Here is a 22,603-nt window from a genome sequence, read left to right on the forward strand (position 1 = left end):
GTGAGTCCCTCTGCCTCCTGGTGGTCTTTAACCACCTTAATCTCCATCTGTGAAGAAAGAAACTCTGTGGCATGAGTGCAAGTAGTCTGGCTCCCAGGCTCAGGGACTCTGGATTGTTAATGTATGAGACCATGTTGACCACAGCTGGCTCAGCCAAAGTCCAATATGGACCAGGACAGTCTTCAAGCCAATCAGTGGGTAATCTTGGGGATGACAAGGTGTGGAAAGACTATGATGTAGAGAAGGATGAGTCACAGAATGAGTGGGCATTGGTGGAGGGCTGTGGCAAACTTGTTGACACGGGACCCATGTGATTGGCAGAAATGAAAATGTATTCAAAGAGGAGAATTGCTCATGGATTAAATGGGTCCTTAGAAAGCAAACAGGACACAGTGACTAAGTATGGATGATAAGAAATAGGAGGGGAGGACAAAATAAGAACCCAGGCAAAGTTTTGTGGTCCTTTTGCGGGTGCTGAGTCCATGGAGGTATACCAAAGGACATCTCTTCTGAAGCCTCTGAAGGGCATGTGGATAGGTTAAGCACAATGTTTTGGAAACCAATTTTGGGAAACAAGCAGAGAAGAGCAATTTGGTAAAGTTACAGGTGCCCAATGATTTAAAACATTTGAAGACAATAGAAAGTTATGTTACATGGACAGTCACGTTGTCCTCTGTACCAAATTGTTTAATGAAGTTATTTACTGACTTCTTAAAAGGTCACCCCTCCTCTGCTCTGTTTCCACCACTCCAATCTCTGTATACAAAACAATTTTACTTTCCAGTTGATAAACATTTTTGGTGGCATGGCCATCTGTAAACCCCTCAATTACTCTACATCCTTTTTTTTGCAGGATAAATTTTAGGTCACAAGACCCAAATGTCTGCCTGTTGGTGGTGATCTCATGGCTAATACATACAACGTGACTGAATTCATTTTCCTGGGATTGTCTCCCAATCAGGAGGTGCAGAGAGTTTGCTTTGTGATTTTTCTGCTCTTGTACGTGGCGATTGTCCTGGGGAATTCCCTTATTGTGCTCACTGTCATGACCAGCAGAAGTCTGGGATCCCCCATGTACTTCTTCCTCAGCTACCTGTCCCTCGTGGAGATTTGCTACTCCTCCACAATAGCCCCCAAACTCATCTCAGATCTGCTCTCTGAGAGGAAAACCATATCCTGGTGGGGCTGCATGACACAGCTTTTTTTCATGCACTTCTTTGGTGGCATCGAAATGTTCGTGCTCACGGTGATGGCCTATGACCGCTATGTGGCCATCTGCAAACCCCTCAACTACACCACCATCATGAACCAGCAGGTGTGTATGGTCCTGGTGGTTATGGCCTGGGTGGGAGGCTTTGTGCATTCTTTTTCCCAGATCCTTCTCATCTTCCAACTGCCTTTCTGTGGTCCCAACGTGATTGACCATTATTTCTGTGATGTGCTTCCAGTGATCCAACTGGCCTGCTCAGACACCTTCTTCATTGGTCTTCTGATTGTTGCTAATGGGGGAACCCTGTCTGTGATCAGCTTTGTGGTCCTCTTGGTGTCCTATGTGGTTATCTTGCTTCATCTGAGAACTCGGAGCTCTGAGGGGAGGCGCAAAGCCCTCTCCACCTGTGGGTCCCACATCACTGTGGTTGTCTTATTTTTTGCACCTTGTGTCTTCATCTATCTGAGACCATCTACCACTCTGCCTGTAGACAAGATGGTAGCCGTGTTCTACACTGTGATAACCCCACTCCTTAACCCTGTCATCTACTCCCTGAGAAATGCTGAGGTGAAGAAAGCCATGAAGAGGCTGTGGACCAGGACAATGAAAATAGATGATAAATAGAGGCTGAGCCTTGGTACTGGTCCTTGGGTTTGGAATGATGCTGAGTCCAAACTGATGGGGTTTAATAGGTACAGGGAAAGTTATCTGGATGTGTTAGTGGTATATTATCTTTTGCTCATCTTTAAAACTTTCATATTAATTGTGTATAAAATATTTCCTTATGGATGTACCAAAAATATAACCAGCCATTTTAGAATTTTTCTATTTTTTTAAACTATTTTTCATGGCACTATGGTAAATATTCTTGAATAGAGATATTCGCCTATACTTCTGACTTTCTTGTAGACTTGCTTCCTATGGTAAATTTACTGTATTATAGATCCTAAAGACTTTTGGTGTACAGTCTTCAATTGAGTCACGTATCTTATGAAAGTTTTAACAGAAGGCAACTCTGCCATTAATTATTTGCTTATTAAGAAATCATGGTTAATTAAGCTCAAAGTGTCTCTGAACAAAATAGTAATTAATTAAAAATGGAAAGATATAATGTCATAGTCCCTTCTCATCATTTCCCAGAGTTAATGTTAGCAGGAATAACCAAATTGATGCCATGTGCCTCCTGATAAAATGTACTCGTGAGGCACACAGCATCATTACTATGGTATTCCTACCAAAACACATAACCTGAGTTCAGTCATGAAAAAATCATTAAGGAAACCTGAATTAAAAAATATTCTGAAAAAATTACTGCCTTTCACTCTTCAAATGTGTGGAGACAAAGAAAGATAAAAGAATTGTTGCAGATTAACACTGATGCCAATTGAATGCGTTAGTGGGAAATGAAGGGCATTAGTGGGAAAAACTATAGATGAGATAAAATAATTGGACACACATTAGTTTGCTGATTTTGAAAATAATTTCTTGATTACATTAGAGAATGTCCTTGGCTTTTGGAATTGTTCATCCCTTATCTAGAAATAAAAGGGCATTATGTTGGCAACTTTCAAAAATTTTAGAAAAATATATTTTTTATTTGTTATTTTTATTGCATATATTTAAGATGAATACATGCTGTTTGGACATATATAGTGAAATACATCATGTATAGTGAACTCTATTAACATATCCATCACCTTACAAAGTTAGCTTTTTCTTGTGGTAAGTGTATCTAAAATCTACTCTTTAAGCAAAATTTTAATATATACACAACATTGTTAGATATAGTTCCCATGCTGCACTTTCGATTAATACACTGATTTATCTTATAGAACTAAAATTTTGTATTCTCTGACCTACTTCTTTTCTCCACTTTATGAGCGAAATTCTATTCATCTCTTTGTATATCTTTTAATTTTAAAGAATGAGTGATAATGCAAATCTGGAAAAAAAGTAATATTTGGGAAATTTAGATTAAGGGAAAACAGTTTTTTCCCTAGTTTTCTTTTTTCTTTTTTGGTAAGGCAAATCATTTAACAGTAAAAGATTAAAATGTTTTGCAAACTAGAGAGAAATCTTATTGTTGTGTGATTTGCATTTCCTTGATACTTTTGTGAAGATGGATATTCTCATGTTTGATTGGTTTTGAATCTTATCAAGTTTTCAGTGTTTCTAAACTTTACATTTTTATGAAATAAAATCGATTAGTTTTTTTGTATTGATTTATTCCATTATTTTTGCATTTATATTCTTATGCCATCAGTTAAGTTCATATTTTTATTTAAAATTACTTAAAAGTTTTAATTTCACTAGTGGAAAAGTAACATACTCAGAAGGTTTAAAAATAAACAAAATGAAAAGGTACACAAGAAAAAAGTTGCTTTCTTTCATTCCCCCATTCTTCCTTCCCTTTTCCTACCTTTCTTTACTCAGTTTCCTATATTTTTTCAGAGTTTTTTTTAAGAGAAAATGCACATGTAATATGTAGTTTCTCATTTATCTTCACCTGTTATAATAACACACTATGAATGGATGTGAAATTTGCTTTATTGTTTTGTTCATATTGGAGATTTTTGTATTTTAACACAAGAAAAACTTCCCCATTTCTTTCTTATAATTTCCTGATACTCTTTGAGTGGGTGTATCATTATTTACCTAAGACGTTGTCTACTAATAGATATTTGGATTATTTTCAAATAGTCTTATAAGCAAATAAACTTGATTTAAACACTTGCAGCTAATCTGTGAGATACATTTCCAGAAATGAAACTGAATTCATGTGTATATTTCAAAGCTGGATGTTTCACTTTTTCTCAATTCAAAATCACAAAGCTGTAGTAACCAAAACATGGTATTGGAATAAAGACCAACATTAGACTTATGGAACAGAATTGAGGTCCCACAAACAAATCTGTGCATATTTGGTGAACTTACTTTAACCAGGTGCTAAGAGTAAAGAATAGAAAAGAATAATAAATGCTGTTGAGAAAACTGTACATCCATCAGTAAAAGAAGAAAAAGGAGAATGCAAAAGAAGAAAAATTTAAACTTATTCTATCCTGTATGCAAAATCACTGTCTATTTAAAAATCAGTAAGGACTGGTCAGCTGTCATTTGTGGTTTAGAGCATAGGCTCTGGAATCAGACTCCTGACTTCTAAATTATATCTTTGTCACTTGTTGTATGTGACCTTCAATAGTTTATTATAAATTTATACTTCAGTTTCTTCATCTACATAATAGGGCAGCACTAGTAATCATTTCATGGATTCCTTTGATGAGTACATAAAATTTCATGCAACATGTTTAGCAGAGTAATTGGTCTCTATTAAGTATTCCACTGTGTGTGTATGTGTGTGTGTGTGTGTGTGTGTGTGTGTAATGTGTGTGTGGTGAGACGAGAGGTGAAATGAAACAGCTCTTTTCCTCTTTTCCTTTAAGCTGGTAGAAATGCCTGCATGGACCATCTGTTCTGATTCTTCATCCCATTTAGCCAGTCTTTATTAACTTAAAAAAATTCTTCTCATTTGTTTTCATTGGTGTGAGTTTTGCAACGTTTTTTCTTCTCTTTCAGAGGTGTGTTACTGAGAAGTTGGGAAAGGATGTGACTGTGACAGAAGACAATGCTATTTATTTTGAAACTAATAAATTAGGGGCTTGTGAAGGTGATATACAGAAGGATTTAATAGATTTCATTGAATAGTGCAGACGGGGCTCTAAAGACAGAATTTGAGTTCCATAGTGTTTCTGGTGGGGTATGAATAGGAGCAAAATGCCATGTCTATACTTCATATTTCTGTACATCTATATTTCCTTCTTCATTTCACCAAAGATATACAACTTTGGAGAAGCAGCATAGCTATGCAGAGCAGATTAGAATAGTCAAAAGATGTAATAATCTTTCTTTGCTTGGGAAATGATGGCTAGGAGTTCTAGCCTTCTAGACTTCTAGACTCTAGACTTCTTGAAGCCCCTGCACAAGAAAACCATGAGCTGAGAATCTGTGGCAAAATGCTTATAATTTTACAGTGACCAACTGGAAGACCCTTAGGGTAGGAATTAGATGACAGCTGGTTTATCCAGCTACCAACATATATGTCAGTGTTCCTTTTAGACTAGAAGGTCATTGCTTGTCTGGAATTCTTTTTTTCAGACTGTCCAAAGAAACTGTGTGAAGTGGTCCTGATCCACTTGGTTACAGTCTTACTGGAAATCACTGACATTACTGTCCAATAAGGTGTAAGGGCAGAAGACCAAGAGCCCCTTGAGGATGTCTATGGTAGGGACCTGTGGGCGATTTGATGTTGGATTCTCCTCTGCCAGTTACTTGAGAACAGGAGGGGGCCAATCATGAGAGCAAGCAGAAGTCTCATCTTTATAATTGGGTTAATTAGAGAGACAGGTTCCTTTACCTCTGAATGAAGCAACTGGGAAATTTTTGCTTTTCCCAGAAACTCCCCAGATGGAGGATGCTAGAAAACTTCAGGGAATTCAATTCTCTGATCTCAGCGTTCCTTTCCATACACCTTAAATGTTTTAGGTTTCTTAGCCCAACAAACATTTCCAGCTCTTCTTCATGGGGGTTTTAGGGTAGACTGACCCTGTTTCCTTATAATTCTCCTAGTGAAAAAGTCATTAAGTGCTGGAGTTGGCACATGGAGGTGGGGGATGGGGGAGGTCAGCACTTATCAGTGCCTTTTATGGATGAAGCAGATTCTGAGTCCATCCTTGGGCCTCTTCAAGGATGAGCAGACCCTCAGGTGAGGTATTTTATGCACATTGGCACTTTCTGTTGGTGTTAATCTTGCTTCACATACTTCCCTTCATGGGCAGACTTTCTTAGACTTACTGTCCTCTGATGGGCAGAACTTTGGTATCATATTGTTGAAACCTGTCTGATTAAATGACAGGACGAGAAAGTTACCTTGGCTTAGAATGGATTTTACAGTCGTTCTCCTCACAGCTACTGGTAACATGGTCAGCACAGAATAATTTGCAAAGCTAGTTTTCTAAGTCAAAATCTGAATAACAAAATTTTCAGGAATATTCTTTTCAGAAACTCAAGGGACCTGCCTAAGACATCCTTACATCACCTTCTTTGGGAGAAATAAAAGTATTAGCTCTAGTTGAGCCTGAATGGAGATTAGCCCTTGCAGAAGCCCAAAATTTGCTGAGGAACAATCTTGAACCAAGATTTCCAAATTTTAGACCAGTAAACACTAGCATACTCTATTTCTTTGATAACTTTTTCTTTGGACATTATAAGTTAAATAAAATCCTGTTTTCTTAGGGTGAGTTGGTGCAAGTGAATCAATTTTCTGACTACAAAAGATCTGGAAAATCAGATTAAGAATCAAGGTAACAAACCATATTCGAGGTAAGATTATTTCACCAATCCTCCTGGGACATGCTGAGAATTATTTTTAAAAAAAATATCTTATTTTTGAGACTACATACCCTTCCTCTGTGAACTTTCATGTCTGTACTGTTTATAGGACACCCTCAGAGTCATTTGGCTTTGAAATAGCTGGAGTAGCAGATGGAACAATGAGACATCACAATAAAACATGCATTAACATCTACTCTGTGTTCCCAGATCTGTGCCGAGTGCTTTGAAGAATATAAGAGATACTTCAACAGCCTTCAAGAGCTTACATTTTCACTGGAGAGACCTGACTGATACATGTAAAACATATAGACAATAGTTAACACTTGGTGACAAGGTGCTAGAGGTAAGCACCCTAGTTCTGAAGGAAAATCTTGCAAAGATGTTTTTTCCTTGGCATCCCAGTTTGGTTGACTCCAGAAACATGCTCTCTTCTTCAGGATTTCTAAGCTCTGCACAGGTTGCCTGGATAGAAATTATACCTGGGGCAAGTGAGCAATGGAAGCTGGACTGCATTATTATTTTGTTACTATTATTATTATTATTATTATTATTATTATCATCATCATCATCATCATCATCATCATCATCATCTTATGCTTCCTCCTGGCTTTACCTTTTTATATATGTGGTTCTCTTGTCTCGTCATGGTATCCCTCCCTTCTGGGCACAGTTTTGCATGAGCACCAGGAAGAGGAGTCAATAAATGAGACGGGAAATGAAACAAGTGTTGAACAGGAGCAATGAAAACTGATTTTCTTCCCAGGTCTCTACCAATCAGCTGCTGAATTTCAGGCCCCAGATTCCGAGTCCATGAGCTTCTTTCCAAAATTAATGGTCTATGTTTTCTCAGTAGATGAAACTGGAAAAGAGAGGGCCCTCTGTTTCTCTATGACATTATATCTAGAGAAAAAGCAGGGGAAAGGGAATGCTGGAAAAAAGCCAGTGGGACGGTTTTATCTTTCAGAACCTCATAGTACACCGTACCTATGATAGGAAAAGTCAAATGGGAAACCACAAGGTAGGGACTAGATTCATTTGAAAGTTTTGGAAAATTTCCATGGAAGTTGTTTAATGAGGTCAGCAGATCTTAAGCTTCTATGTTCATCCCTATTTTAAGTTTTCTTAAATGCCATCCTTGGAAAAACATGGAAATCTTATGAATTAATTTGCTGTCTCATAAAATCACATTGTCTTTTCCCCTGAATTTCTTGTTTTGGTCTATCAATTAAAAAGTCAGAATTAAAAGTTATTTTAGACTCCACAGGCAAAAAATCATGACTGGTCTGATGATCCCTTTATGAAACAATCTCTCAACTGTTCTAAATTTCTATCTACAGAATCAGCATTTGTTAGTTTCCTTCCATTCCAAATCCATTTAATTTTTAACTTTTTAAGACAATTTGATAATTACCTTGTACATAAATCTTGCTCTGTTAGCCTTTAACAGTCTTGAATAAAAACAAACAATAAATTTTTTAAAATCTGAAGACTAAAGAGATTCTTTCACAGTCTCTCAGAGGACAAGTCTCATTGCTACCCCAGATCAGAGGCAATTATAGAAACAGAGATGATTTGTTTTGAAGCTAAAGTTCACAGAAAATATTCACTCAGAATCATTTTTCCCATGAGAATGAAACCTGTTCTTCTCATGTAAGGTTCCTGCCTTTCTGCATAAACATCTTGTGTGTGAAACACCAGCACTTCAGCTGGGTGCATAGAGGAGCATGGCAGTGGGGTATAGGGAAAGGGGACAATAATGAGAGGGCCATACAATCCCTTTTTACAGATTAGGAAATGGAGGCTGCGTAGGTTTGATTACTTGTTCAAGGTCAGATAGCTCTTTTGAATCAAGGTCTGTATTTAAAAAATGTAAATGCTTCTGCCACCTTTCATAAGTTCTGCAGAGTATCTTAAAGTAGTTATGTAAAAAGAGCATCATATCAGTCTTGCCTTATAACATGGTGTGAAATGAATTTTGTACATTGAATCCCAGAATTTCTCAATCCCAATTATTCTGCAACCTAGGAGACTAGCTGGACTCCCTAACAGGCATAAGAAAGAAACCAAAAGTATGGGGATATGACAAAGTCTCCAAGCATCAGCTACTCTCCTTGGAGGTGGGTATAGAGAGGGGGAAGGATGTGAGGTGGTAACATGTCAAAGGTGTTTCAATTGTTAATTAATTAAGTACTTAAGTTGTGGACAAATACAAATAACAAAATTGACCATTTAACCATTTATAAGTGTAAAGTTCATTGTTATTAAAGTACATTCATGGGCCGGGTGTGTAGCTCAGTGGTAGAGTCTTACCTAGTGTGCTTGAGGCCCTGAGTTTCATTACTAGCACTGAAACAAAACAAAACAAAAAGAAATTAAAACCATACAGTATTGTATACATAACATTGTTTGCACTGCATATATATATATATATATATATATATATAGTATTATGTATTGTATGTATATATAGTATTATATATTGTATGTATATATAGTATTATACATATATAATTTCATACACATGCATACACATGCCACCATCCATCCACAAGCCCCGAGCTGCCCCAAAGTGAAAGTTAAATGTTCGACATCAACTCCCCATTCTGCCCTCCCCAGCTCCTGGAAAGCAAGGTTCCATTGCTCTACTTTCTGTCTCCATGCACTTGATTACTCTGGATACGTTGCATAAAGGAACTCATAAAGTCACTTAGCATGTTCAGTCCCATGTTTTAGCACAGTCAACTGTTCTAAGGGCTGGTAAGATGTCCGAATCAGAATCCTGGGACACTATCAGTTTGCACCAGCAATGGGGGTTGTCAGACCTGCCTCCTGCAGCAAGAGCACCTTAGTGCTCACATGGGGTCTGAACAGGGTCATAAGGCAGAATAAATTCATAATCAATTATACTCAGAGTTTATAATTTAGTTTGAACATTTATGAGCTCTGGAGCCTTTTTGGTTTCACAGGCTGGAGAGTAATTGCTGCTGAGAAATTCTATCACTTGTGGTAAAATATTGGTACCATGTTCTGGAATAAGATAAGACTGATCTGAAACTGCTAGTATAAGTCATTCTTTTTAAAAATATTTTTATACCTTTATTTATTTATTTTTGTGCAGTACTGAGTGCCTCATAGTGCTAGGCAAGGGCTCTACCTCTAAGCCACATCCCCAGCCCTATGAGTCATTCTTCATAGCAGGAGACCTAGTGCAAGCATCTACATTTTGAAGAATATGGATCTTAGTTTGAATATGATCTACGTGACCTTGGGCAAGTGACTGCACCTCTCTGATTCTGTTTCTTTATCTATAAAATGTCCTCTGATTTTTGTTTGAGGATGAAATCAGCTAAAGCCTGTGCTTGGATCAGAGGAAACACTTCAGTGTAGCTTCACAACGAGGTCACATCGGATTCTGAGAATAGTGTCAAACTGCAGATAATTGCTGTTTTATCCATTTGGTCTTCTGGAGTCCATGCTCTGGGAAACTCAGGGCAGAAAGGGAACTCAAAAGGGAGCAGAAAGACACAGATGTCCAGGTCCGAGAAGGATGTTTCTAATGCCTGAGGACAGTTTTGCTGATTCCAGGCGGTCAGCTCCTACGCTTTAAAACATGGCAGATACAAGCAACATGACTGAAATCCTTTTCCTGGGATTTTCTCAGAACCAGAACGCGCAGAAGGTCATTTCTGCCTTGTTCCTTCTCATGTACACGGCCATCGTGCTGGGCAATGGCTTCATCGTGGTGACCATCGTGGCCAGCAAAGGGCTCACCTCGCCCATGTATTTCTTCCTCAGCTATTTGTCCTTGGTGGAGATCTGCTACTGTTCTGTCACAGCTCCCAAGCTCATCTTTGACACCTTGACCAGGAGGAAAGTCATTTCCCTCAAGGGCTGCATCACGCAGATCTTTTTCCTCCATTTCTTCGGCGGCACTGAGATCTTTCTTCTGACGGTGATGGCCTACGACCGCTACGTGGCCATCTGCAAGCCCTTGCACTACAGGGCCATCATGCACCCGCGAGCCTGTGGCCTCCTGGTGGCGGCGGCGTGGGGTGGGGGCTTGCTGCATTCTCTCGGGCAAACCTTCCTCATTTTCCAGCTGCCCTTCTGCGGCCCCAACGTCATTGACCACTATTTTTGCGATGTCCACCCGGTGCTGAAGCTGGCTTGCTCGGACACGGTCCTCATCAGCCTGCTCATCATCCTCAACGGCGGCTCCATCTCGGTGCTGAGCTTCGCGGTGCTGCTGGCTTCCTACGCCGTTATCCTGCGCTCGCGGAGCAGCCGCACGGCCGAAGGGCGGCGCAAGGCCCTCTCCACCTGCGCCTCTCACCTGGCGGTGGTGGCCCTCTTTTTTATACCCTGCTCCTTTGTCTACATGCGGCCCTGCGTCACCCTCCCCGCGGACAAGATTGTGGCCGTGTTTTACACGGTGCTCACGCCCCTTCTAAACCCGGTCATTTACTCCTTCAGGAATGCAGAGGTGAAAAGTGCGGTGTGGAGGCTCATGAGGAGGAGAGCAATCGGGGAGGGAAGCAGATGACTGAGGCCAAACTGGGGGAGTAGGTAGGAAACTGGGGCTCCTAAGATCCCACTCTGCCCCTACCTCGCCTGATGGGGTGGCCTTGGGGTTAGAGCCTGAGCCTGTGGTGTTGAAGTGACAGTAGTGAGGGGTCCCTCCTGGGCCTGGAAACTGCTGGCCTGACACACCGAGGATGTGCTGAGAGGGTTCGGTGCAGGCCAAGCTGACTTAGAGGAGTCCTCAGAAGACATGGATTTGTTAGGAGATTCACATGAGCTGGAGCCAGAGTTAGATTAGGGTTTCTAAAGAATCAAAGGGAATAAAAAGAGATTTTTACGTGATTTGAAAGCACTAGACAAGGGCGCCCGTTTTCTAGGTACATGTTTCATTTCTGATATATATCATTAACATTTTGATCTCTAAAATTCACTTTTGTTCACTTTTGTCTGCCCTTCTTCTCAGTCTGGCCACCTCTTGACTTCTTAGGCTTCACATGCTTTTTAACAAAACACCCGGGTGCCTTACTTCCTATACCACCATATTGCCTAGTTGGGCTCCATCCGCCAGTGCTCCACTTCACCCAGTCTTCATTTGAGAGCTGCTTGTATGGGTTATTTAACTGTTGTTGGTCCCTTATTACGGTCCTACAGCATTTAAACCATCTTTCAAAATAGTCTTATTTCTGACAGCCATCAGACCATAATAGTTGTATGTATGCCCCAACAACAACCCAAATCCTGCTCTTCATTTTCAGTGGATATATTTTTTCTGACATTTCCAGACTAATTGCCTTCTGATTTTAACAGTGTCCTCCTCAAAAATCTTTAATGACTACCATTGCCTTCCGAATCAATTGTACATCATCTTATTTCACTGAACTAATATTTACTGAGAAAATAAGCTGAGTTCATTGCATATGTTAGTTCAAACTAATACAATAATGCTGGGAAATGCTAATTATTGATTTAGTTGTTTTGTAAAGGCAGGCTCTAAAACTCATAGATAAGATTACACATGGTCAGAATTAATACTCCTAACTCTTAACTTTATACCATAGCTGAAATAGAATACAATGCAGAAATCCTTTTGTTAGCTACAAACTCAGAGTCCATTCAAGTGTTTGCCTTGGAAGATACATAGTGTCAGAACCAGACAAATCAGACATAGACATGATAAAATAACAAACACATGTTAAACAAATAAATGAACAAATAAGTAAAATAGTAGATGTCTCAGGATCAAAGTAACTTTGTGAATAAATGGTCATAAGTAATTGTATTAAATTCAACTGGTTCTTAAGCGACTCACATCCTTGTCAAATGACTTTCCCAACATTGTAAAGATAAAATAAGATTTGAGAGAAAGAGAATGATACCAAAAGGGAGAGAGAGGTTGACATTAGAAAGCTGGGCCTCAGGTCAATCAATAAACTTGAAAAATGGCAGGAGGTTCTACTGTGAGTATATTAATAACACCTGGAGGGTGGTGAATGGTTATTATAGTGTCACTGTCAAGAACAAGTTCACAGAGAGTAAGGACAAAGGAAGTGAAATCCCAAAGGGTGGTATCTCAGCACTGTTTTCACCACAATTATTTTGTTATTCTGGTTGCAAAAAACAAATAGAGTGACATTTGCTAATAACAGGAAAGTAAAGAGAGCTTCTGCTCTATATTAGAAAGACTTAGACTGGCTCTGATTCCTGAATCTCCTGGAAAAGTGTTCATAGAAGACTCAGAATAGCAGAAATACATAGACTTGCTGAGGTTGGCAGCAAGGATTTACATAGAGGAGCCAAAACAAAGCAGCTTCTGAATGTTATAGAACGACAAGAAAGAACAATGCCAGAGAAAATAGCAAGGAAATGTCATCTCCTAGGATGTTCTGCCCGGGAATATTGAGCATCTTTTCTTTCCCAGAATTTCCCAACAAAAATATATGTGTTTTGTAGCATTTTTATTTCTCATACTCTCCTCTAAAATTCTGAAAATGGTTTGTACAGATGGTTACATTTTTTCCACAGGATGGAGAGGAAAGATAGCTCTAGAAATAGCCAGTTTTTGCCACTGAAGGACGCTATAACAAAAACAGTATAATCATGTATATACACCAAAAAAGACTTTGGCTGCAGGTATGTGTCCTAACCATTTTTAGATGGAAAAAAAACGTTTTAGTCATATTTTATTTTTATTGAGACTTATCTTAAGTATAAAACATGAACATTATTTATATATGCTCTTTTGTAACACTCCAAGAAAGAATCAAGTTTATTCTGGTGTGAGAACAAATGCCTGCACTGGGTTGTGCAGCTGGTATACTGGCCATCATTTGAAAACTGTTGTATGGTGCGAGTGCATTATAGATCTTCCTCTCTCTAGCTGAACAACACTGGGAAAATTACTTGATCTGGAAACTCAATTCCCTCAGTTGTAAAATGGAGACAGTAGTAACATACATCACTTGGGAGCATTGTTGTAAGGTTTTTGTGAGATAATGTATTTAGCCCAGTGCCTGGCACTCAGTAGGTTCTCAGTAAATATCAGTTATTATTAGATTCATCCCTTCCTTCCTTCCTTCCTTCCTTCCTTCCTTCCTTCCTTCCTTCCTTCCTTCCTTCCTTCCTTCCTTCCTTTTTCGTACCAGCGATTGAACCCAGGGACCCTTTACCACTAAGCCACATTCCAAGCCCTTTTTTATTTTTGAGACAGGGTTCCACTAAGTTGCTTAGGGCCTTACTAAGTTGCTGAGGCTGGCTTTGAACTTGTGATCCTCCTGCCTTAGTCTTCTGAGCTGCTGGGATTACAGGTTTGCACCACTGTGTCTGAATAGATTTTTTTATACAATTATAGCATTAGAGTTATACATAGTAGATTCATTTTTATAAAATCGTACATATATTTGATGTACATCTTTCAGTCCCCATTCTCTCTTCTCTCCATCTCTTCTTCCTCTTTCCCTCTATTCTCCTTCCTCTACTCTATTGATTCTCTATTTATTTATTTATTTTTTATTTTTGCTTTCTATATAAAGATAAAATTCCCAGTGGTATATTTATATATGTACATAACATGATTTTGCTAAATTCATTTTCCATTTCCTTCCTGTCCCTCTTACCTCTTTCTTGATCTTCTTCTACTCCACTGATCTTCCCATATCTTTATAATATTTGATTTCCCCTTCTTTCCCCTATATTGCTCTAGCTTCCATTTATGAGAGAAAAAATTCCACTCTTGACTTTCTGAGTCTGGCTTATTTCACTTGGCCTGAGTTTCTCTAGTTTCATCCATTTATCAAGAAATGCCATGATTTCATTCTTCTTTATGGCTGAATAAAACTCCATTGTGCATATACACCACATTTTATTTATCCATTCACCTATCAATGGGCATCTAGACTGGTTCCATAACTTGGCTATTGTGAATTGTGCTGCTATACACATTTATGTGGCCATATCACTATAGTATGTTGATTTCAGTTCTTTTGGATATATACCAAAGAATGGGATAGCTGAGTCATATGGTGGTTCCATTCTTAGTTTTATATGGAATCTTCATACTGTTTGCCAAAGTGGTTATACCAGTTTGCAGTCTCACCCACAATGTATGAATGTAGTTTTCCCCCCACATCATCACCAGCATTTATTATTATTTGCATTCTTGGTAATTGCCATTCTGACTGGAGTGAGGTGCAGTCTCAGTGTGGTTTTGATTTGCATTTCCTTGATTGTGAGAGATGTTGAACATTTTTTTTTCTTGTATTTATTCGCCATTTGTATTTCTTCTTTTGAGAAATGTCTGTTCTCTTACCCGTTTATTAATTGGGTTATTTGTAATTTTTAATATTAGGTTTTTTTAGTCTTTATATATTCTGGATATTAATCCCCTGTCTGAGGAACAGGTGACAGAGATCTCCTACTCTGTGGGCTTCCTTTATGTTCTTAATAATTTCTTTTGTTGTGCAGAAGCTTTTTAATTTATGCCATCCCAATTCTTGTTTTTATTTCTTGTACTTTAGGAGTCTTTTTATGGAAGTCAGTGCCTGTCTCAATGTGTTACATTATTGAGCCTATATTTTCTTGTATCAGTTGCATAGTTTTTGGTCTAATTCCTAGGTCTTTGATCCACTTTGAGTTTACTTTTGTACAGGGTGGAAATAGGGGTCAAGTTTCATTCTTCTACTTAGGGATATCCAGTTTCCCTGATACCATTTGGTAAGAAGGCTATATTTTCTCCAAAGTATGTTTTTAGCTACTTTGTCAAGTATATCAGATGACTGCATCTGTGAGGTTTATTTTTAATTATTTATTTTTTGAGATTATTTTAAAGGTGATGCTTTTCCTAATTTCTTTCTCATCAGATTCATTATTGGAGTTTAGGAAAAATGTTGATATTGTATCCTACTATTTTGCTAAATTTGTTTATCAATCTGAAAGTCTTCTGGTGGATTTTTTTGGGTATTCCAAATATAGGATCATGTTATCAGCAAGAGATAATTTGACTTCTTCTTTTCCTATTGGTAATCCTTTAATTTTCTTCTCTTGCCTGATTGCTTTGGGGAGAGTTTCAAGAACTATGTGGAGTAGGAGTGGTGAGAGTGGAATGTTTGTCTTGTTTCTGTTTTTAGAGGAAAGACTTTCAGTTTTTTCCATTCAGTATGATGTTGGCTTTGGGTTTGCCATATATAGCCTTTACAATGTTGAAGTAAGTTCTTTCTATGCCTAATTTCTCTAGTGTTTATAAACTAGAGAAATTTTCTTTATTGTAATAATAATATGATTCTTGTCCTTAACTCTATTTATGTAGTGAATTACTTTTATTTTTTTGCATATGTTGATCCATTCTTGCATCCCTAGGATGAAATACAGTTGGTTATGGTGCACTATCTTAATGTGTTTTTAAATGCAGTTTGTATTTTATTAAGGATTTTTGCATCTATGTTCATCAGGGATATTGGTCTAAAGTTTTCTTTCTTTGATGTATCTTTGTCTGGTTTTGACATCAGGGTGATATTGGTTTCGCAGCATGAATTTGGCAGTGTTCCCTCCTTTTCTGTGTTGTGGAATAATTTGAGGAGGACTGGCATTAATTCTTCTTTAAAGGTCTCGTAGAACTTGGATGAAATTCTATCTGGTCCTTAGCTTTTTTATTGTTGTTGTTGTTGTTTCAAGGTTTTTAATAGATGCTTCAAAGAAATATCTTTTCTCATTCTAACCCTATCATCTTTTGAATAATTTTAAAAGTTACATTTCAAATTGCATATAACAGGCAGTTAGAATTTTGCTTGAAATTGTGTTGTATCAACTTGGGAAGAACTTATATTTTATGAGATTGAATCATTCATAGGTATTTGGCACTGGACAATAAAGTCTTTTTGAAAAACTAAACACATAGATTTCTGTACAAGGGACTAATTGGAGAAACGTTCCCAGGGGAAACTGTAAAGAAAAAAGGGAAGCCAGTCAGGGACTGGGAAAAATCTAAGCCAGGATGCAGTTGCAAGTAAATTCCACCAGAGGGTCACTTTAGCCTGATTTTTAGGGAACCTATGGTCTGTGAATTATGGCAAGGGTTGTTTTGACTTGAGGCAAGGAAGTGTAGTTTTTCTACTCTCACACTATTTAGACATTAATTAAGGGATCCTCTGGGCCGGGATAGGGGACATAAAGACCCAGGCATTTTTGTTTATTTAATAGAGGGAACATGGACTTCAGAAGCAGGTGCTAGCTGTTGGAAATACAACATATAAAGTCATGAACAAATAAACATAAAAAGCAATAGTAAGGGAGGTGACAGGGATGTGACCAGACCTTTACAATCTGTTCCATGGTTTCCTTTTATTTGACCACTCCTGGACTATGGTTACCTTAAACACTTTTGGGTCTTTTAGGAGACACAGTCACATCTGCGAATTCTGTTGATTTTGCTCCTAAGTCTATCTTCATTTCTTTTTAAAACCTTGGATAGGAATTCTAGCACAATGTCCAAAGCAAGCACTGATAATATAATTCTTTTCCTTTCCTAATTTTAAAAGGAAATTTTCTAAATTTCTCCATTAGGAATGATGTTTAGAGAACGTTTTGGGTAGATATACTTCCTCAGGTTAAGAAATTTCCTTTATTTTTAATGTATAATAGTTCTTATGGAGGTTGAATGCTATTATTATTTCCTGCAGTAAAAAATGCTCAAACCAAGAATTCCAGGTAATTTATAAAGTCATTAGTAATGAAAAGATGAAATATAAAAAGCAATGATATGTTACTTTTCTGGCACACGAGGAAAAATTCCTTTCTGGGGATGTTTAAATCTCTGATTCAATGACTTTAGTAGATACAGGATTATTAGGGCCTTAACTTTTTTTAGAGTCCATTTTGGTAGAAGATTATGCATGCACATATTTAGTCCATTTCATCAATGATTTTGAATTTCTAAAATATACAATGTTCTAATTTAGTGATGGAGTAGGAGACCTTCTCTTATCCTTGAGAGACCTGCGCTATTTCAGTGAGTGTGTTTGTTCCAGGTTCTGCCTGTCCTACATTGAGAAGATCCTTCAGAGAACCTAGTTACCTGTAACACTCCTACAGTGCCTTGTTTCATCTATTGAGGAGACTGGAGATTTCTGTTGATTTGTATGGCAGAATTCCCATATGCCATGTAAGGTATCTGAGATTTGAAAGAAGAGTGGGAGTTCTACACTGCAGAAAAGTTAATAATGACAAACTCATTTATTTGCCAAATTTTATTATATTTTAGTGAATTGAAATGTATATGAATGTCATTTAGTAGACTATATTATTTTATATAAACTAATCATCAGACAATGTCCTTAAAATAGGCCTTAACATATCCTATAAGTAACCACCAGGTTGAAAATTAAACCAATAATGCAAGCATGAATAACTAATATCTGTTATAGATACTGACAAATATTATCCAGAATGTCCATTTTGCCTTACAATATAAAATAGAAAGCCAAAATTAACAACAGGTTAAAGTGAGGGTTTCTGTTCTCTTGGCTGCCAGGGATTTGGGATATGGGATGTGGGACATAGGCTATTTACTTATTTAGTGCTTTATGATGATATGTAATTGTGGGGTTCCTTGTGATATATTCATATGTGCACATAATATAATTTGATAAATTTAACTCCCTCAGTATCACCCATTTTCTTCTTCTCCCTCTCCATGATCCTTTCCTCTACTTTACTGGTATCCTTTGCTTTTTTATGAGGTTACTTTTTAAATGTTTTTCTTTCTAGCTTCCACATATAAAAGAAAACATATAACCCTTGACTTTCTGAGTGTAATTTGTTTCACTCAATATGAAACTACAATTTCAACCATTTTTCTGCAAATAATGTAATTTCATTCTTTATGGCTGAGTAAAACTCCAGTATATGCATACTGGCTTTCTTTCTCAAGAAAGAAATCTTTACCATGTCAGCCTAGGATCTGATTTCCTTAACAAGAATCCTAAAGCACAAGAAGTAAAATCAAGAATAAATAAATGGGATGGATTCAAATTAAAAAGCTTCTTTTCAGCAAAGTGAACAATCAATAACGTGAGGAGAGAGCCTACAGACTGGGAGAAAATCTTTACCATATATACCTCCAATAAAGCATTAATCTCTAGGATATATAAAGAACTAAAAAAAACTTAACACCAAAAAACCCCCACAAATAACCCAATCAATAAATTGGCCAAGGAACTGAACAAACACTTCACAGAAGAAGAAATACAATCGATCAACACATACATTAAAAAGTGTTCAACATCTCTAGCAATTAGAGAAATGCAAATCAAAACTAAGATTTCATCTCACTCCTGTCAGAATGGTAATCATCAAGAATACAGGAAACAATAAATGTTGGCAAGGATGTGAGGGAAAAGGTACACTCACATATTGCTGATAGGACTGCAAATTGGTGCAACCACTATGGAAAACGGTATGGAGATTCCTTGGAAAACTTGGAATGGAACCACCATTTGACCCAGCTATCCCACTCCTTGGCTTATACTCAAAGGACTTAAAATCAGCATATTACAGTAATGCAGCCAGGTCAATGTTTATAGCAGCTCAATTCCCAATAGCTAAACTATGGAACCAACCTAGGTGTCCCTCAATAGATGAATGAATAAATAAAATGTAGTATATAACTCAATGGAATATTAGTCAGCTTTAAAGAAGAGAGACATTATGGCATTTGCCAGTAAATGGATGGAGTTGGAGAATATCATGATAATCAAAGGCTGAATGTTTTCTCTAATATTCGGATGCTAATTCACAATATGGCAGGGGGAAGGGGACACTAGAGAAGGATAGAATTACCTTAGATTAGCAGAGTGAAGTAAAGGTAGGGGAGGGGAGAGGATGTGGGGATAGGAAAGATAGTAGAATGAAACAGACATTATTACTTTATGTATATATGTGACTGCATGACCAATATGATTCTACAACATGAATACTCAGAAAAATGAGAAATCATAACTCATCTATGTATATCAAAGTGCATAAATGCATTCTACTGTCATGCAAAACTAATTAAAACAAATTTAAAAATTAATAAATAATACACACCTAACTATACCTGTACCTACTGATAATAAGGTACAGAACTTTACACCAATAGCCATACATTGTTTTATAACCTGCTTTTTAAAATTCCATATTATATTGCAAACACTTTCTATAACAAATGTCTTTTAAATACAACCATATAATTATTGTACCATGGAACATAAAATTGCAAATAAATGTATAACTGGCATTATATGTGAAACAGTAAAATTGCAAGCTAATGAAATCATGGGAACTATCTAGTGTCACTACACAGAAAATGGTATCGCCCACAATAAAGCTTTTCATTTTATATTATTATACTTGCAAGAAATGAATATTTCACTGTGATATCAACAAATCCAGCCCTCAAGCAGAATAGCTGGGATAGCTAATCAGAGAATTCAAAAGGCCCAAGTTGTAGTGAGACATAAAACAAGACAAACACATCTCAATGGGAGCACAAAATCAGGGAATGGCAGTTTGCCAAGTAGATTGGAGGAATCAATACCTCCTTGATGATGAACTTAATGATAACTCTGGATTCTAAATAAGTCTGGACACAACATAACATAGATTGGCAATAAAGACATTGACAAAAAGCTTACAAGGGGAAATATGAACAAAATAAAGCACACGGGAAGATGAGTAAATCAGGAAGCACTGTGCATTCGACAAATGCAACTTAAAGCAAGAAAGATTCATATATAGATTCCAGCTCAACTTTGGTTAAGTAATCCAACTTCTATGAATAACTTCAATAATGTTTTAATTTTTATTGGTGCATATTAGTTATACAAAATGCTAAGTTTCATTGTGACATAGTCAAACATACATAAAAACATAATTTGATCACTACCCAATATCTCCTTCACCCTCTTTCCTCTCTCTCCCTAATCCCCTTCTTCCACTGTCATGGCCTCCCTTCTACTTTTTTTATATCCCCTTTTCTCCTATTTTTCCTTGTAGCTTCCAACTTTTTTTAAAAAAGTAAAATCATGCCAATTTCTTATGAGAACTCTATGTGACCTTGAACAACACCTAACATTAACTCAATGTTCAATCATTTGTGAGGGAGGATCACCTGACATACCATGTAGAAATTTATTTCTGAATATATATTATAGCTTATTATATATAATCATGCTCACATTAACTTTATCATGAGCCAGTTCTGCATACTTCCATGATTTGCATTCAGTCATTCCTAATTTCATTTGCTGTATTCTCAGTATCCCAAGCTATAGATTCTTCTAATATTATCATAGATATAAAACAGATATAAGTGAACCATCAGTCACTAAAATAATCAGTATTCTGGTGTCCAGAGTTCGATGCCAGGTTGCTAATATTTTAACAAGGGGATTGGGTTCATCCCAATCAGCTCCCTCTTAGGCACAGGTGAGGAAGTGAGAGGTTGCTCTTCCATGCTCTTCAGGTGGTGAAACCATTAAGAAGAAGTTGAACTGTTATATATTTATTTGTCTGGCAATACTTTGGGGCATGGATAGCTTGTGCAGGAATACAAATATTCCAATCAGTTATATTCGGAATTTTTTGTTGATCTCTCCTATCTCATCATGACAATATTTTTTCTGAGAGCGGCTTCTTATTTCTTTTCCCACTGTGCCTTGTGTTGTCCATCCACAATTGCTCATTTCTTCCAGAGATTCTTCACAGCGTTTTTCATCTCTGCATTTCTCAGGGTATAAATCAGGGGATTGAACATGGGTGTCAAAATACAATAAAACACAGCCACTATTTTGTCTATGGACAAAGTGGATGATGGGCGCATGTAAATAAATATACAGGGCGCAAAGAACAAGGCCACAACCGTGAAGTGGGCCCCACAGGTGGAGAGGGCTTTGCGTCTCCCCTCTGTACTGTGGGCCCTCAAGGTGTGCAGGATCACCAAGTAGGAGGCAGCCAGCATGAGGAAGTTCAACAGGCAGATCACACCACTGTTGGCCACCACCAACAGACCAATGACATGTGTGTTGGTGCAGGCGAGCTCCAGCAAAGGGTACAAGTCACACACAAAGTGATTGATCACATTGGGCCCACAGAAGGGCAACCAAAGGACCAGGAGGAGCTGAACTGAGGAATGCAGGAAGCCCCCCAGCCAAGCCACCCCCACCAGCATGGCACAGAGACGCCTGGTCATGATGGTTGTGTAGTGTAGAGGCCTGCAGATGGCCACATAGCGGTCATAGGCCATCACCATGAGCAAAATGATCTCAGTTCCTCCCAATAAATGAGCAACAAAGAACTGAGCCAAGCAGCCCTCAAAAGAGAAGGCCCTCCCTTCATACAAGGAGTCAGCGATGAGTTTGGGGGTCATACATGAGGAATAGCAAGTATCAATAAAGGACAAACATGAAAGGAAAAAGTACATAGGGGAACCCAAGGTGGGGCTGAAGATAATAGTGATCATGATAAGTAGGTTGCCCCCAACAGAGATCAGGTAGACAATCAAAAACAGCACAAATAAAAATCTCTGCACCACAGGATTCTGTGAGAGTCCCAGCATGAAAAACTCTGTGATGTTTCGATGACTATCCATGAACTCTGAGCTGCAATAAGAAATTTATAAAGAAAGTTTTGTTATCTCTCTTTAGAGACATTTCAAAAACTTGAAAAAAAATCAAGATTTGTGAAATATAATTAACCCAAACTGGATCCCCAAAGAAATAATGCCAATCAGGTTCTGCATTTCTCATTAGGGATTTTGATTGAAAACATAATAGACAAAATTAATAACTTTCAAAACATTGCATCTTTTGCTTTTTGACAAATAAAAAGCAATTCTTTTTAAAACTAGCTCTGTTTTTCAGATTAAAAATTTCTTCATGGAGTTTTTGTAATGGTGTTCTGCAGCACAATGCAATAAGTACCATTTATGACAGCCTATTATATATTTGATGAAGA

At 37.6% G+C, this 22,603-nt stretch overlaps 3 protein-coding genes across 3 annotated transcripts; 2 read left to right on the top strand and 1 right to left on the bottom strand.

Annotated features, from left to right (window-relative positions):
• Nucleotides 1-904: 904 nt before the first annotated feature.
• Nucleotides 905-1,834, top strand: LOC124099813 (olfactory receptor 4X2-like). The gene has a single exon (XM_046455040.1). The coding sequence runs from the start codon at nucleotides 905-907 to the stop codon at nucleotides 1,832-1,834; it is 930 nt and encodes a 309-aa protein (XP_046310996.1).
• Nucleotides 1,835-10,208: 8,374 nt separating this feature from the next.
• On the top strand, nucleotides 10,209-11,141 carry LOC124100070 (olfactory receptor 4X1-like). Its single transcript, XM_046455388.1, has one exon. The coding sequence runs from the start codon at nucleotides 10,209-10,211 to the stop codon at nucleotides 11,139-11,141; it is 933 nt and encodes a 310-aa protein (XP_046311344.1).
• Nucleotides 11,142-21,329: 10,188 nt separating this feature from the next.
• Nucleotides 21,330-22,241, bottom strand: LOC124099820 (olfactory receptor 4C3D). Its single transcript, XM_046455051.1, has one exon. It carries the CDS (start codon nucleotides 22,236-22,238, stop codon nucleotides 21,330-21,332), a length of 909 nt encoding a protein of 302 aa, XP_046311007.1. The 5' UTR covers nucleotides 22,239-22,241.
• Between the last annotated feature and the right edge of the window lie 362 nt (nucleotides 22,242-22,603).

This window comes from Marmota monax, unplaced genomic scaffold (assembly GCF_021218885.2).
Source record: "Marmota monax isolate L192 unplaced genomic scaffold, Marmota_monax_Labrador192_F-V1.1 WCK01_AAM20220418_F8-fsc00047, whole genome shotgun sequence".
NCBI classification, from domain to species: Eukaryota; Metazoa; Chordata; class Mammalia; order Rodentia; family Sciuridae; genus Marmota; species Marmota monax.